Source organism: Pieris brassicae, chromosome 6, assembly GCF_905147105.1.
Source record: "Pieris brassicae chromosome 6, ilPieBrab1.1, whole genome shotgun sequence".
NCBI lineage: Eukaryota > Metazoa > Arthropoda > Insecta > Lepidoptera > Pieridae > Pieris > Pieris brassicae.
The window spans coordinates 21,383,251-21,396,330 of NC_059670.1; the positions used below are offsets into that span (position 1 = coordinate 21,383,251).

The 13,080-nt window shown below is 31.6% G+C and overlaps 1 protein-coding gene across 3 annotated transcripts in view; it reads left to right on the plus strand.

Annotated features, from left to right (window-relative positions):
• The window catches only part of LOC123711004, a 73,165-nt gene that overhangs the window by 47,078 nt on the left and 13,007 nt on the right, over positions 1-13,080 (plus strand). For all 3 annotated transcript variants that reach the window (XM_045663382.1, XM_045663384.1, XM_045663383.1), the window contains exons 5-7: positions 89-224; positions 389-493; positions 566-632. In XM_045663382.1, coding sequence (XP_045519338.1) covers positions 89-224; positions 389-493; positions 566-632 — 308 coding nt within the window. The remainder of the gene's footprint in view (positions 1-88; positions 225-388; positions 494-565; positions 633-13,080) is intronic.

Consider the following 13,080-nt stretch of genomic DNA (forward strand, 5'->3'; position numbering starts at 1 on the left):
ATGTGTCAACTTATATTATTGTAAAATGAACTAATTATATCTGTAAATTGATATTGAATAAATTGTTAATCTCGTATTATTTATTTAGGCAAAGAGCACTACAAATAATAAACCAACAATCGATGAGATTATACAAAAGTCAAAACCAAGAGGAAGATGGCAGCGGCTCTGATGACGGAGACCAGACACTAGACTTGAGTGTATCAAGAGATACTGATGGTCAGGTAAGAGACAGTTAATAAGTAATTAGTTGCTGTTTGTTATCTAGTCTATATAGACTCTTTATATATATATAAAGAAGGCACTTAGTAGGGCGTGGATGAGATACCAGTGTTGTATATAGCGGGCATTAACTACGATGAGTTTCTACCTGTATTTTTTATTTCAGGAACAATCAACAACTTCCAGCACTGGGAACAGTATCTCAGAGTTTGAACAACAAAATATGTTGATGAGAAAAAACCTAGAGGACTTAGCCAATTTACAGATGCAGGTAATTTCAAATATCTACAATTAGATATTAAATACCGTCGTATAACAGAAAATAATTTAAATTCAATTTCAGGGTTTCTTCCAAAAACAATCAATGATGGACGGTGATGATTCGCAAGAAAGAAAATTGCAAGCGAGCGGTAAGTCGTTATAACATATAACCTTATTAATTGTTAAAAGCCATATTTAGGCCAATAAAACTTTTAGACAACCCTGTGTACACTTATATTCCTTAAACATGTAATTACGATTGCACTAGATCAATGAAAACGACACAATACATTCGAGAATAATTAGGAAGATTTTAAATGTCCCTGTAAATCCGTTTAACGGTGACACGGTTTCTCTACTAATTGTCAGTATTTGCAAGATGTTGCTAATCACTTCTCACTTACTACTATGTTTGTAACTCAACGGACAGTAATTTTACGACGGAATATGAATTTCTCACAAGTGTTTGAAGTCAAGTGTTTTAAAAATAGAATCTGAGTTTAAAACCTTTTAAGATTATATTATTATTATGAAAATTTATACGTCAATTGCTTCGCTTTCGTACATACATAGGCAACACTCACTCATTTACCTACTTTGTTACGTAAAAAGATACTTCAAAAACTAATATTTCATCCCAATATAATTGTTTCAAATTAAACAAGGAAAATGAAAATACCGAGGTTCGTGAATGGAAAATGTAATAACTATACCATACTTATATTGCTATAAATAAAGTAACTTTTCCTGACATAATCGAAATAATACTCCATACGTTTACAATTTTCGCAAATCCTGTCAAACGCGACGAGGTTTTTTTACGAAAATAGGTAACACAATAAAGCTTATGCGCGAGGGCTTTCAAACAAATTAATCCGACGGACATCACACGTCTACTTATAAAATAACAATTTAACATATGATTTAATTTATATAATCTACTTCCCGTATGCCAATAATTATGAGATATATTTTAGATTTTGTTTTATAGATCATTTATCTATATAAATCTCACACGTATTCTGGATTTAAGATATGCCGGCGTCCTCAATATTGAAAGCTCCACCAGGCTAACAATTTGTCGTGTTGCTCTTTGAACGTAAAAACACAGCTTCGTACCATTCGAGCAAACAAAAAACCTAACTGTCCCAATAATGAGATGCAATACAAATAAGATAATGGGAGACACAGACTAAATTATTTCTCCACAAAACAGTGGATTCTTTACACGTCCCCGCGAAATGTGACAGCTCACTAATTTATTCTGTGATCGGTTTTCATAGTTTTAGTTATCGATTGTGCAAATGTTTGTCTTGGGCATTGAACTTTGAAATGTTTATAATTTCTGGGAACAGTTCTAGAAGGCGCAATCCTTATTACGCCCACGTCGCGAGTATCAATATAGAAGGCTACCGAGTACAGGCTTTTCTTAATAGAACCTACTTTTGGAGCCTTTCAAACATTTCTTTTAAAATGTTCTTTAAAAGAATTACTACATTGACTGCTTCTGTCTATAAGTATTTTATATATTTTGTTTGTAAACTAAGATTACACCCAACGTAAAAGATTCATTAAAATGTAAATTCGATTTTAAATCGTCTAGTCTAGTAGTTAAATTGTAAGTATTTGATATTAGTGTGTCATTGGGACGTAGTATCCTAGCCGGCCCCTACAGTAAATGGTAATTGTGAAAACCTCGGTCGCCCTAATCTTTTCAATAGAGCAAATTCATTCAATTGCTGGGAGCGAAGATTTCATAACTTCAGCTCATCAATCTATATTAATGTGTCCGTTTATTTTGGGTTATTATTTTGTTTGTGTTGTATTTAAAAGAATAAAAATTATTTGTCTCAACTTTAATATGTAAGGCGTCCATTACGGGTCAGTCAAAAATATATTTAATATGTATATATTTTGCGGATTTATATGTCATTAATTTTATGTTTCTATGTTGTATAGTAAAAATAAGATAATGCTGAATATGCACTTCATAACTAAACACAAATATATCATCACAGCAACTATAAATCTGTCAAGTTTTTTTAAAAGTATTTTTGATTGTCTCTGCAGAAAGCATCATTTAACTTGACGACCTAGCTTAGACTAATAAGTAATTTAAAACTAAATCTAATTGACTAAAAAGCTAAGTAACATGAAAGCGTCCAACACTTACAGTCTCTATTAAGACACTCTGTTCTTTTGTACACTTTTATCGCTTACCCCAGTTTAGAACTAAATAAAAACGAGCACTCATACTAATTAACTAAATCTAATAATTAAACTAACTAAATAAATCTTAATTGTTAAATCACGTAAATAAAAGTTATAAGTATAGTCAAATGGAAAAGGTAATAAAAATATTCGTTCGCACGGTAATAAACCCCCGACCGGACGGACTATGAGACCAGACTATTACACGATAAATGGGAAACCATTTGCCTATTTGTGCCCCACTGTCCTCGTTGATACACTTAATGACTTGAGTGCACTGGTTTTCCTCTTTTATCGCGGGAAACGTTTTTAGAACGTCATAACATAGCTTTAATTTTTAATAAATTTATAGGCCGTCTGTTATTGATAGGTTTTTATATAGAACAGAGGGAACACGGGCAGGAGGCTCACCTGATGTTAAGGGGTGGACAGTGTGGATGCCTGAGGGCTGGCGAGTGCGTTGTAGGCCTTTTAAGAATTGGTACGCACCTTTAATGAAGGACCTAAGTGGAATTGGTTCGGAAATACTTCAGTAGGCAGCTGTGGCCCACATTACGTGGCTGGAACTGTCTTAAAAACGTTCGTTTCTGGAATGACAGACGACGATGATGAAACTAATTATATTCATTTTCCATTACTCTGTCTAGTTATTGAAGGCAAGTTGGTTTTGCATCTTGATCGAGCACATAATTCGTATTACATTACAGCAGTGTTTGCCTAGTGGAATCAGCGTGCGACTCTCATCACTGAGGTCGTAGGTTCCATCCCCGACTGTGCACCAATGGACTATTAGTATATGTGCCCATTTAACATTCGCTCGAACGGTAAAAAAGCCCACGACTTTGCCATAGCGCGAAATCTTGATTTTATAATTCGGGACAGGCTCCAAATATAATTATGCAACGGAGTATGTTGCCATGAAAACCATTTATATATAAATTTCACAATATCTCTTTTGTGAGACCTTATTTTATACACATAAATTGTATGTATATATTAAGAAATTTCCTTATATATATATGACATTCTATAATAATATGCATCATTACATGGTTACATTTGCCATGATATTATTTTGTTTTTAGCTTAGGCCTCTTATGTCTTATACAGAATTATTCGTAATTAATTTCAGTTGCAAGTTCAGTGTAGCTAGTCGTACCATTAGTTCTTAGAACACTAAGAACTTATTAATTGCTCTGTTATGTCTGCGATACTGTGAATGGTGATAGCAAATAGGATTCTTCTTAGTATTTAGGTTTAATACTAAGAAGATGAATAACGAAAACGGTGGGTATCGTTTCAGTGATTTTGCTAGAAAAGTCTTTGGTATTTATGTAACTTGATGCTACCATCAAATAGGCAAATTACTTTTATTGATAACTCTAAAGTTATATATTTATACTAGCTGCCCCCGCGAACGTCGTTTCTCCTTAATGTGGTGTTAGTTAGCCTTAATACCGTGACACGAAAGAATAATTTCACTGTATTATCGTCACTATAATTTGAATTTGATTTACACTTCGGTCTAAGTAACACGTGGTTGGCTATGCTAACACCAAAAATTAAAAAAGTATTTCACGGTATTTCGTTTACTACAAAATAAATGTAATGTATACTTTAGCCACAATAACACATGGTAATCATGATATTGAATTGTAGCTTATATGACACGTTTGTCGGTTTACCATAGCAGTGCCATCTATTGATTACTTCCTCAATTCAGTCGAAAAGTATCGACATCTGTTAGAATCTTTTGGGAGTTAACAGATAATTGTGACTGTCAATTAATTATAGACAAATAATTTGCAACAAAGTAAAATTGCGACTATAATTAAAGATCTTTGCGACTATAATTAAAGATCTAAGCTATCCTATCTCTTAAGTTGGACCAGACTGCTCACGGTGTGCTAATTTGAATCTAAAATCGGTTAAGTAGTTTAGGAGTCCATCGCGGACAAACATCGTGACAGGAGATTTATATATATTAAGATATACATAAATAAATCAGAGGCAGTACATCCTTTTATTAGATCTGAGTCAGATTTATATATCTGTTTCATGATCATTAGTCAATCTAATAGACAAGTAAGTGATCAACCTCCTGTACTTGACAAACGACGACGTTTTGGGTTTAAGGCAAGCCGTTTGCCTCTCGATGTTTTCCTTCACCGTTCTGGTGTTAAATTATATAGAAAGTCCATTGGTGCTCAGCCAGGGATCGAACCAACGACCTCAGTCGTACGCCGAAGCCACTAGGCTAACACTGCTCTCTCATATATTATATATCTATTTGTATAGTAGGGGGAAAATAGCGATTAAAAAGGGTAACGGAGAGTTCTTTTCGCCCACTATACGACCATTACTTGGGAACTGATAGAAAATGAATTTAGACATTACATTTTAAATATACAGTCACAGTTACCATTTGTTCGAAATACATTATTTTAGTTTCAAACATTTTGATGAAGGTGATCTAATATATCTTAACTCGGCCAATTGTTACAATTTTTGATTGACTTTCTGCTTTGTTTTACTTGGATTATGTTAGTCACGTTTTTATTTTGATATACATAGTCCAATAGGTGGGAAAACACGGGAAGCGCTACTGCTTAGTAAAACTTACACTTTGCAAAATTTCCCGGATTTATTAATCTTCAACTTCATAGCGTTTATAATAACAAGATATTTTTTGCAAAATTAGACTATAAACTTATCGACTAATTAATCAATTTTTATCAATTCGTTTACATTACATTGTGTATTCTGTGAGGTATTGTGTGAAAGAAGTTTGATTGTATTTAGGATGCATTATTTTTACATATTTTAAAGTGAGTGTAGCACTGCCTAACTCTACACTTTAGTGTTACTAAAAATGTGGTTCAACGCTTTGTAAAAAGCTTATTAAATTAAAGCTCGCTTTGACGTTTCCGGCGGATATGTAACGAAGACAAACAATGCATATGTTCAATACGCCTCAACCTAGGACATTAACTACTAATTAGATTCAAACAGAAAAGAAATAATTGTGATGTAGTTGTGTCTAATATATTAAGAACAAAGGCTGACAGCACGCTCTTTACAAATAAGTAGTACGTGTAAATTATTTTGAATTTAAATGAAATATAAATTACCTTAATAAATTTTTGTTCTATAAATTGGTGATAAATCGGATATTTTCTCATAATGCAATTAACAGAATTATAGTAACGCCTCAAATACTCATAATTAACATCTAAATAACTCCATAGCCTTAAGACATTAGAAAGGGACACAAAATGTTAATAACAAACGAGTAAGAAGGACAAAAAAAACGGAATATTAATAAGTGGGAAGTTCGAAAAGATCGTAATCGAGAATCGTGAACAATCGATGCGTCATTCGATTCTTTATTTGGATTCAAATATTTTAGATTTGTGTTTCCATACGACTGTAAAGAATGTTATTTTAATTATTTACGTTTTTGCATTACATCGGTTGGATAGTTATTCCTTTTGAATTGCTTTAAAGGGTTCCCAAAACTTACACACGCATTTTTTATAACGAATAAACACATTTTTATTATTTCAATTCTACTTTTGGGTTCGTGTGATTGTACATCATCAATAAAAAGCATTTTGTATAAAATTCTACCATTTTCACATTCTTTTATCATACCTGTCGACGTCATTCTTGTGTAAAATATGTTAGCAAAAATCAAGGTTTCAATTACATTGTGCTTAACTTCTTAATTAATGAAAAATTATGCTGTGAGGGAAATTGGAAAACTTAATAACTCTTAACTTACGCGTTTAACAGCTTATCGCTAAATTCTTCGGAACTATCTGTTCTGTATTTCACTTTGCAAGTAATCCTGGCAATTATATTTCGTTTTAATATATGTATATACTAAACTACGACATAAAATAATTTAATATAACCTTTGTAAAGCCTGCTCTCGCATTAAACAATTATTTCCATATTCATCAACATGGGATTCCAAAAAATCCAATGACATGAAACCTTGCGAATATGGGAATTTCAAAGATTATATACGGTTTATTTATTTTTATTTAATAACATACAAATTCTAAATACCTTAATCGTAACTAAAAAACCACCGCCACTATACTTCATATATTTTCAAGAAAATTAAATAAAATCACATGTCGTGTTCATATTTTACGTTATAAAAAATATACTTAGTTTTATCAATAGCTTTTAAGTCTACAATTCCCTTTTAAAAATAATGCCAGTTATCAGCATGGAGTAAAAAAGCAACACCTACGGATTTAATGCGCGTATAATTTCTTTGCGGCACCGCAGAATGAGCAGACATCATAAAATATGCATTTCTTTCTGTGCGTGTGTGTGCGGTGTGTACACACTGACCGGCTTCACCTGGGCCTGTGATACCTATAGCTATTAAGGTCGCAATTGTGATATAAATATCATCTCAATAATGTAAAGAATTTGCAATTGTTGGAGATAGTAAAAAGCTAAGAAAAGCTTTCAATTCTACGTTTTGAGTTGTACACATCATTTATATAAAATTATTACATTCAAAAGCATTCTAAGTCCCTCATATGTGAACCGGCCCGTCCCGAACAAAAGCACACAGACATACACAACACAATAACTCAATCGCAAACATGCGCATTTTGCATATTCATTGAGTTCATATCTTTGTATAAATTATAATGCATTACAACACGCTCTTATGATATGGAATGGGGTATAGGACACGACTATTTTAGCTATATATGCTGAGAATCATTCAAATTAGATTAAATTATAATTGTATTTATATACCTCATATGTATAAAGTGTAAGTTAGGTTCTAGTAGGCCACATTTTTGGTTTATAAAGATATCTGACGCAGATGTGTAGTCAAGTGTGGGTTTAAATAAATTTTAGCTAAATTGATTTAAAGCTAAAAGCTTCAAAAGCTTTTTTAGATGGATTTAAATAGAACACTTGAAAATTAATTTCTGAACAATAACTATATTCATTCATCGAACGAAAATGATTAAACATAGGTTATGTTTACATTTTTATTTGATATCATCACTATTCCAAGAACTACTTTAAACTTGTACACACGAATATTACCTTTACACTTTTGTAATAAGGCTTATGATTGTGTAAAGTTTTTTCAAGTACCTAAATTGTTTATTCTTAACACAGGTTAATTCTTAAGAGATGACGGTTTTATTTTAAACAAAGCTTTATTTATAATTAATAATAAGATACTATTTTGTTAATAAAACACACGAGACATTCTTAATCATAATGTTTTTATCTTCAAATTAATAATTGCCAACAAACTTACTTCTAAGATCTAAGCTCAAGTCGTCTCAAGATACGTGAAGATATTTCCCTGTAACGTTTTTGGCAGAGCACAAAACAATTTGATAATGTCTTCGATTACAAACGAACATTTATGAATTATATTATACAAATCAGAATACTTCCTGGATATTGTTTTCAATTACTTTGATGCTATAAATAATTCTCATGCCTTTACCTAGCGATGTTTGGAATAGTAAACATCTTAGTCTTAATTCCAGATATGGATATTGATATTTAAATTGAATTAGGATTTAAAAGGAATTTCTACGATACAAATAGCACATTTGTATGGACTGGCGTCTCGCAATTTTATGCAAAGGAAAAATTTACACATGTGTTCGTAGAGGAAATCGTGAGGAAATTTTCACATAAAATTCAGAAATACATAGAAAAAGTCATTATTTTTCATTGTAATGTAACAAATAGTTAATATAAAAGTGTCACTTCAAATAGCAGCTTATTAGGAAGATTAATCCGCGAAACGCGAACATCAACAAAATCGTTTGAAACACAATTTACGATTAATCGATTATCAGAATCGATAACTCGATACAATCGTCCGTCCTTAGACCTTAGTATTTAATTGGTTGAATTTATTTAGCATTCAGAAGCTTCTTTGTAATTGGTCTTTGTAGAAGTGAGTTACGATGCCAACTATGTTTGTGATTAGGATAATTGTATGTATCTTCTTGCTTTAGCCGCCTTTGCTTTGTATAACCAACAATTAAACACATTCATTATTTCCTAATACTATTTTAGTATTATTAGCCTTTTGACGATAAGACAATCAAGAAAAGTTAAAGTAGGAAAGAAGGCTCATCAGTCTGATGATTACAGTTGGTACAGTAGTTAAAAGAACAATTCAAATTTCACAATTGTGTTCGAAATTCAAATTTTACAGTGGAAATTATCGAAACCTTAAATACGGTTACGAAAATCTTACGGGCAGAAAACAGTGGATTAAAATAGGCTTTAGACAAAGAACGCACGTTTTCCAATGATTAAACAATACTAACATATTCAACAATTTGAATTGTTCTATTAAACTACTCAAAGAACAATTCAAATTACACAATTGTGTTCGAAATTCAAATTTTACAATGAAAATTATCGAAACCTTATATACGGTTACGAAAATCTTACGGGCAGAAAACAGTGGATTAAAATAGGCTTTAGACAAAGAACGCACGTTAGTCCGATGATTAAACAGTACTAACATATTCAACAATTTGAATTGTTCTATTAAACTACTAAAATAACAATTCAAATTACACAATTGTGTTCGAAATTCAAATTTTACAATGAAAATTATCGAAACCTTAAATACGGTTACGAAAATCTTACGGGCAGAAAACAGTGGATTAAAATAGGCTTTAGACAAAGAACGCACGTTAGTCCGATGATTAAACAGTACTAACATATTCAACAATTTGAATTGTTCTATTAAACTACTCAAAGAACAATTCAAATTTCACAATTGCATTCCAAATTCAAATTGGAATGAAAATTATCAAAACCTTAAATCTGATTAAGTCAATCCTAGGGAAACAAAATAGTGGATTTAAATAGGCTTTAGACAAAATTTCATCATCCGATGATTACAGCACAGTAGTTTAAGAACAATTCAAATTTCACAATGAATTGTGTTCCAAATTTAAGTTTTAGAATGTAAATTATCGAAACCTTAAATCTGTCAAGTACAAGAGTAAAAATGTTGTAAAGGAAATAAAAGCTAAACAAACGCATGCGGAATCGTTTACAAGTCGCAAGTGGGGAGAAACGAAGTTATACAGAGCAGACACGGTGCTATTTCATATCGACATCGATATCCACTGGTGGCTATATGTTTTTAGAATGTAAAACCCAAAGACAACTAAAGTACTAGTTTACATACAATCTTTATATGTTTTTATTACGAAATTGCAAAAATAAATAGCTTCTATTTTTATGTCAATCAGAACAGTGATTTTAATACAAAATGGCGTAGCAACTTACCGATAATTTGGGACTTAAGAAGTGCTGTTTTTTTTTAATAACTGTGGTCAAACGTGCACGGCTCACCTGATGTTAAGTGAGCCCATGGAGATACATTGCCTGAAGGCTCCCAAGTGCCGACCTTCTAAATTTCCCTTGGTCACTATAATTATAGATTATAGTGACCAAGTATCAAGTATCATTCACTTTGTCCAAAAAACATACAACAACAAAAACAAACAAACACACAACAACAAAAACAAATGGCGCTACAACCTTTTTATGCCTCAGATTTATGTATCGATTTCATGACGTATCAATGTAATAGGCAAGTAAGTGATTAGCCTCCTGTGACTTTTTGGGTCTAAGACAAGCCGGTTTCTTCATGATGTATTCCAACGTACGAACCAATGTTAAAGGCGCACATAGAAAGAAAATCCATTGGTGCACAGCCGGAGATCGAACGTAGCCAAAGCAATACAATCTTTTAATTCGAACTAATATATCAACTCAGGCACTGTGTCTATCGCTATAGATCTACGTAACCGCGCTGTAGATCCTCGATCGATCCTGATTTGATCTACGCGCATAATTACCCCTTTCATCTGCCGCCGGTATGTAAACGTCGTCTTGTAATTAATGAACTTAATAAACAAAGGAGTATGACTAATGCTAGCTTTTTTACTTTGAATACAGTTGATTGTGTTTAACGCTGTATCCCAGTGGTAAACGTACTTAATTAACGAAACAATTATTTCAGATTGGCTATAATAACTATTTTATTTATTTATAAGTAATCGTACAGGTACAAAGCCGTACAAAGCCGAAACAGATTACATTAATAAATACATTAACAAAAGAAAACAAACAAATATAGATTAGTAAAATTTATTACACATTAAACAAAATAATAGTTACTACTGCTTAATAATGTCAAAGTTTTCCAGCTTCCTAAAATATACCCTCAACCTTTTGGTAAGCTGGAAAATGTCTACATCTTCATAATTTGTGTTGTTGGTACCTAAAACGAACTGAAACGAAACGAGTTGGCGAATTATGTATATAATTCGTTCATAATTGTTGTTGTTTAATTTGTAAAAATACATTTTGCCTTTTGTTTTCACATCGTATAGTTAAAAGACAATTGAAGTAGAAAAAAGTCAGCCCCATGCCTCATCGGAACATAAAATAACGAAAAATAAGAACTAATCGACCAGTTAATATTAAATTGTAAAATTCCATTCACAAAATCCCACGATACAAACAATAAGTCTTATCGACACAGGAAATCGTTACATTATTAACAAAGTATTTGCTAAATATTAAACATTGTCATTGTACTGTTATATGTTTTTTGTTATCTTCAATTTGTGTGTTAATATTTTAACTTGTTATTAAAATATTCCAAGAACTTCTGCTTGATTTTCCTCTTAATATACTCCCAAGGAGACCTTTTTTAGGTCCTTATTGAAATGAATATAAGCCTCAATGTTCCAGATTCTATTAATAATTAAATATAACGAATAAAGATTTTTTTCACATTACAAAATCATATATTAATTAGCCGTCCAAATTTTTGTGTTACAAGCTCATTCTTATGCCTTTAATGCAATTTTAAATTGACTTCACGTTTGCTAATTAATATTTATATTAATAACAAGATTAAAATACATTTTAATCACATGAATTATATATTATTTCTGGATAATATGGATTTTCTTTGAAGCGTATCAAACGAAATCACCTATTGATACCCAAATTAGTTAAAAAGGATGCAACACACCTCAATTCTTCACTTTCCGTTCAATGAATTACGAAATTATATTCCCATTGTCTTGCTTGAATGAGCCGCAACACATTTCCGAAAACCTTATATTTATATCTGATGGTGGGGCCATTGTTTTGTTCTATAAAACTAGCGGTCACCCTTGCTCTGTTCCATTGTAATACGATTTCATATTGATACTAATAATGTTGAATGTTTTATTTGGATAAGCGTGCTAATTATGAATTTAAGTTCGATATAATTTCATGGCATTGCGAATAAAATCGCGGGGATTATATGTATTCATTTTCAAAAACATTAAACAAACTATAATTAACGCCTTTATAACTGTAATCTTAAAGCATACTATTGATTCTACGGGTAAGAAGATGAAAGAGATTTTTTTATAAAACAAATATTCCGATCGGAGTTTTAATCAAAGATAAGAGTACAATAAGCAACCACCAGTACATGGATTTCATTTAAAAATTCATCAAAATGGCTACGTAGTACCTTCCTAACCCGTGTAGATGTACAGACATCAATACTACAATTTTATTATAGTTATCCATTCTTTTATAAATTAGACTTTGAGGTAATTTAGTTTTTTCCGTCTCAAGATTAGATCATTGTTGTTTTTGTGAAGGCGTTTTCTTGTGGTTTTTACAATCTTCGTAATACAATTTTGGCTTTTTTCACTTAAAAGGTAATTTTGTTAAAAATAATAAGAAGTTTTAGTTTTTTTTTATATACATGTGTCTTTAATACAACATCATGGAACATTACGATCTAGCCTAACTTAAGACTAATAAGCAATTTAAGTCTAACCTAATTTACTAAAAAGGATTGTAGTTTAAGGAGTCTAAGAAGTTTTAGTGATAATTTTTCACATTCAGCAACTTACACGTCACAATTTTTCGATTTTGAGTTCAAACACGGGACCTTTTGGTTGAGACTTTTACTCAATACTTTACCATTAGGTTAGTTGTACATATTAACTTATCGAGTTACTAAAGAATGAAAAATTAAAAACAGTACTTTCATAACTGACTTAGCCGGGGTTCGAAGTCACATCCTGTTGGTATCGCTTCTTTATACGCTGTCATATTATGATACCTGGTAAATACCGAACATAATGTAGTATTTTTAATTAATATTTTTCTAAAAAAACTCGACTCAAAACTCCTTTGTCAGTTCACAAAATGCAAAAGATATTTATCGGAACATCTAGAATCTGATTATTGCCGAGTTCAATAACTGCATCATCAAATCTTCGCATCCGTGCCTCGACATCTTCCATCTCAATTGACATTTATTCC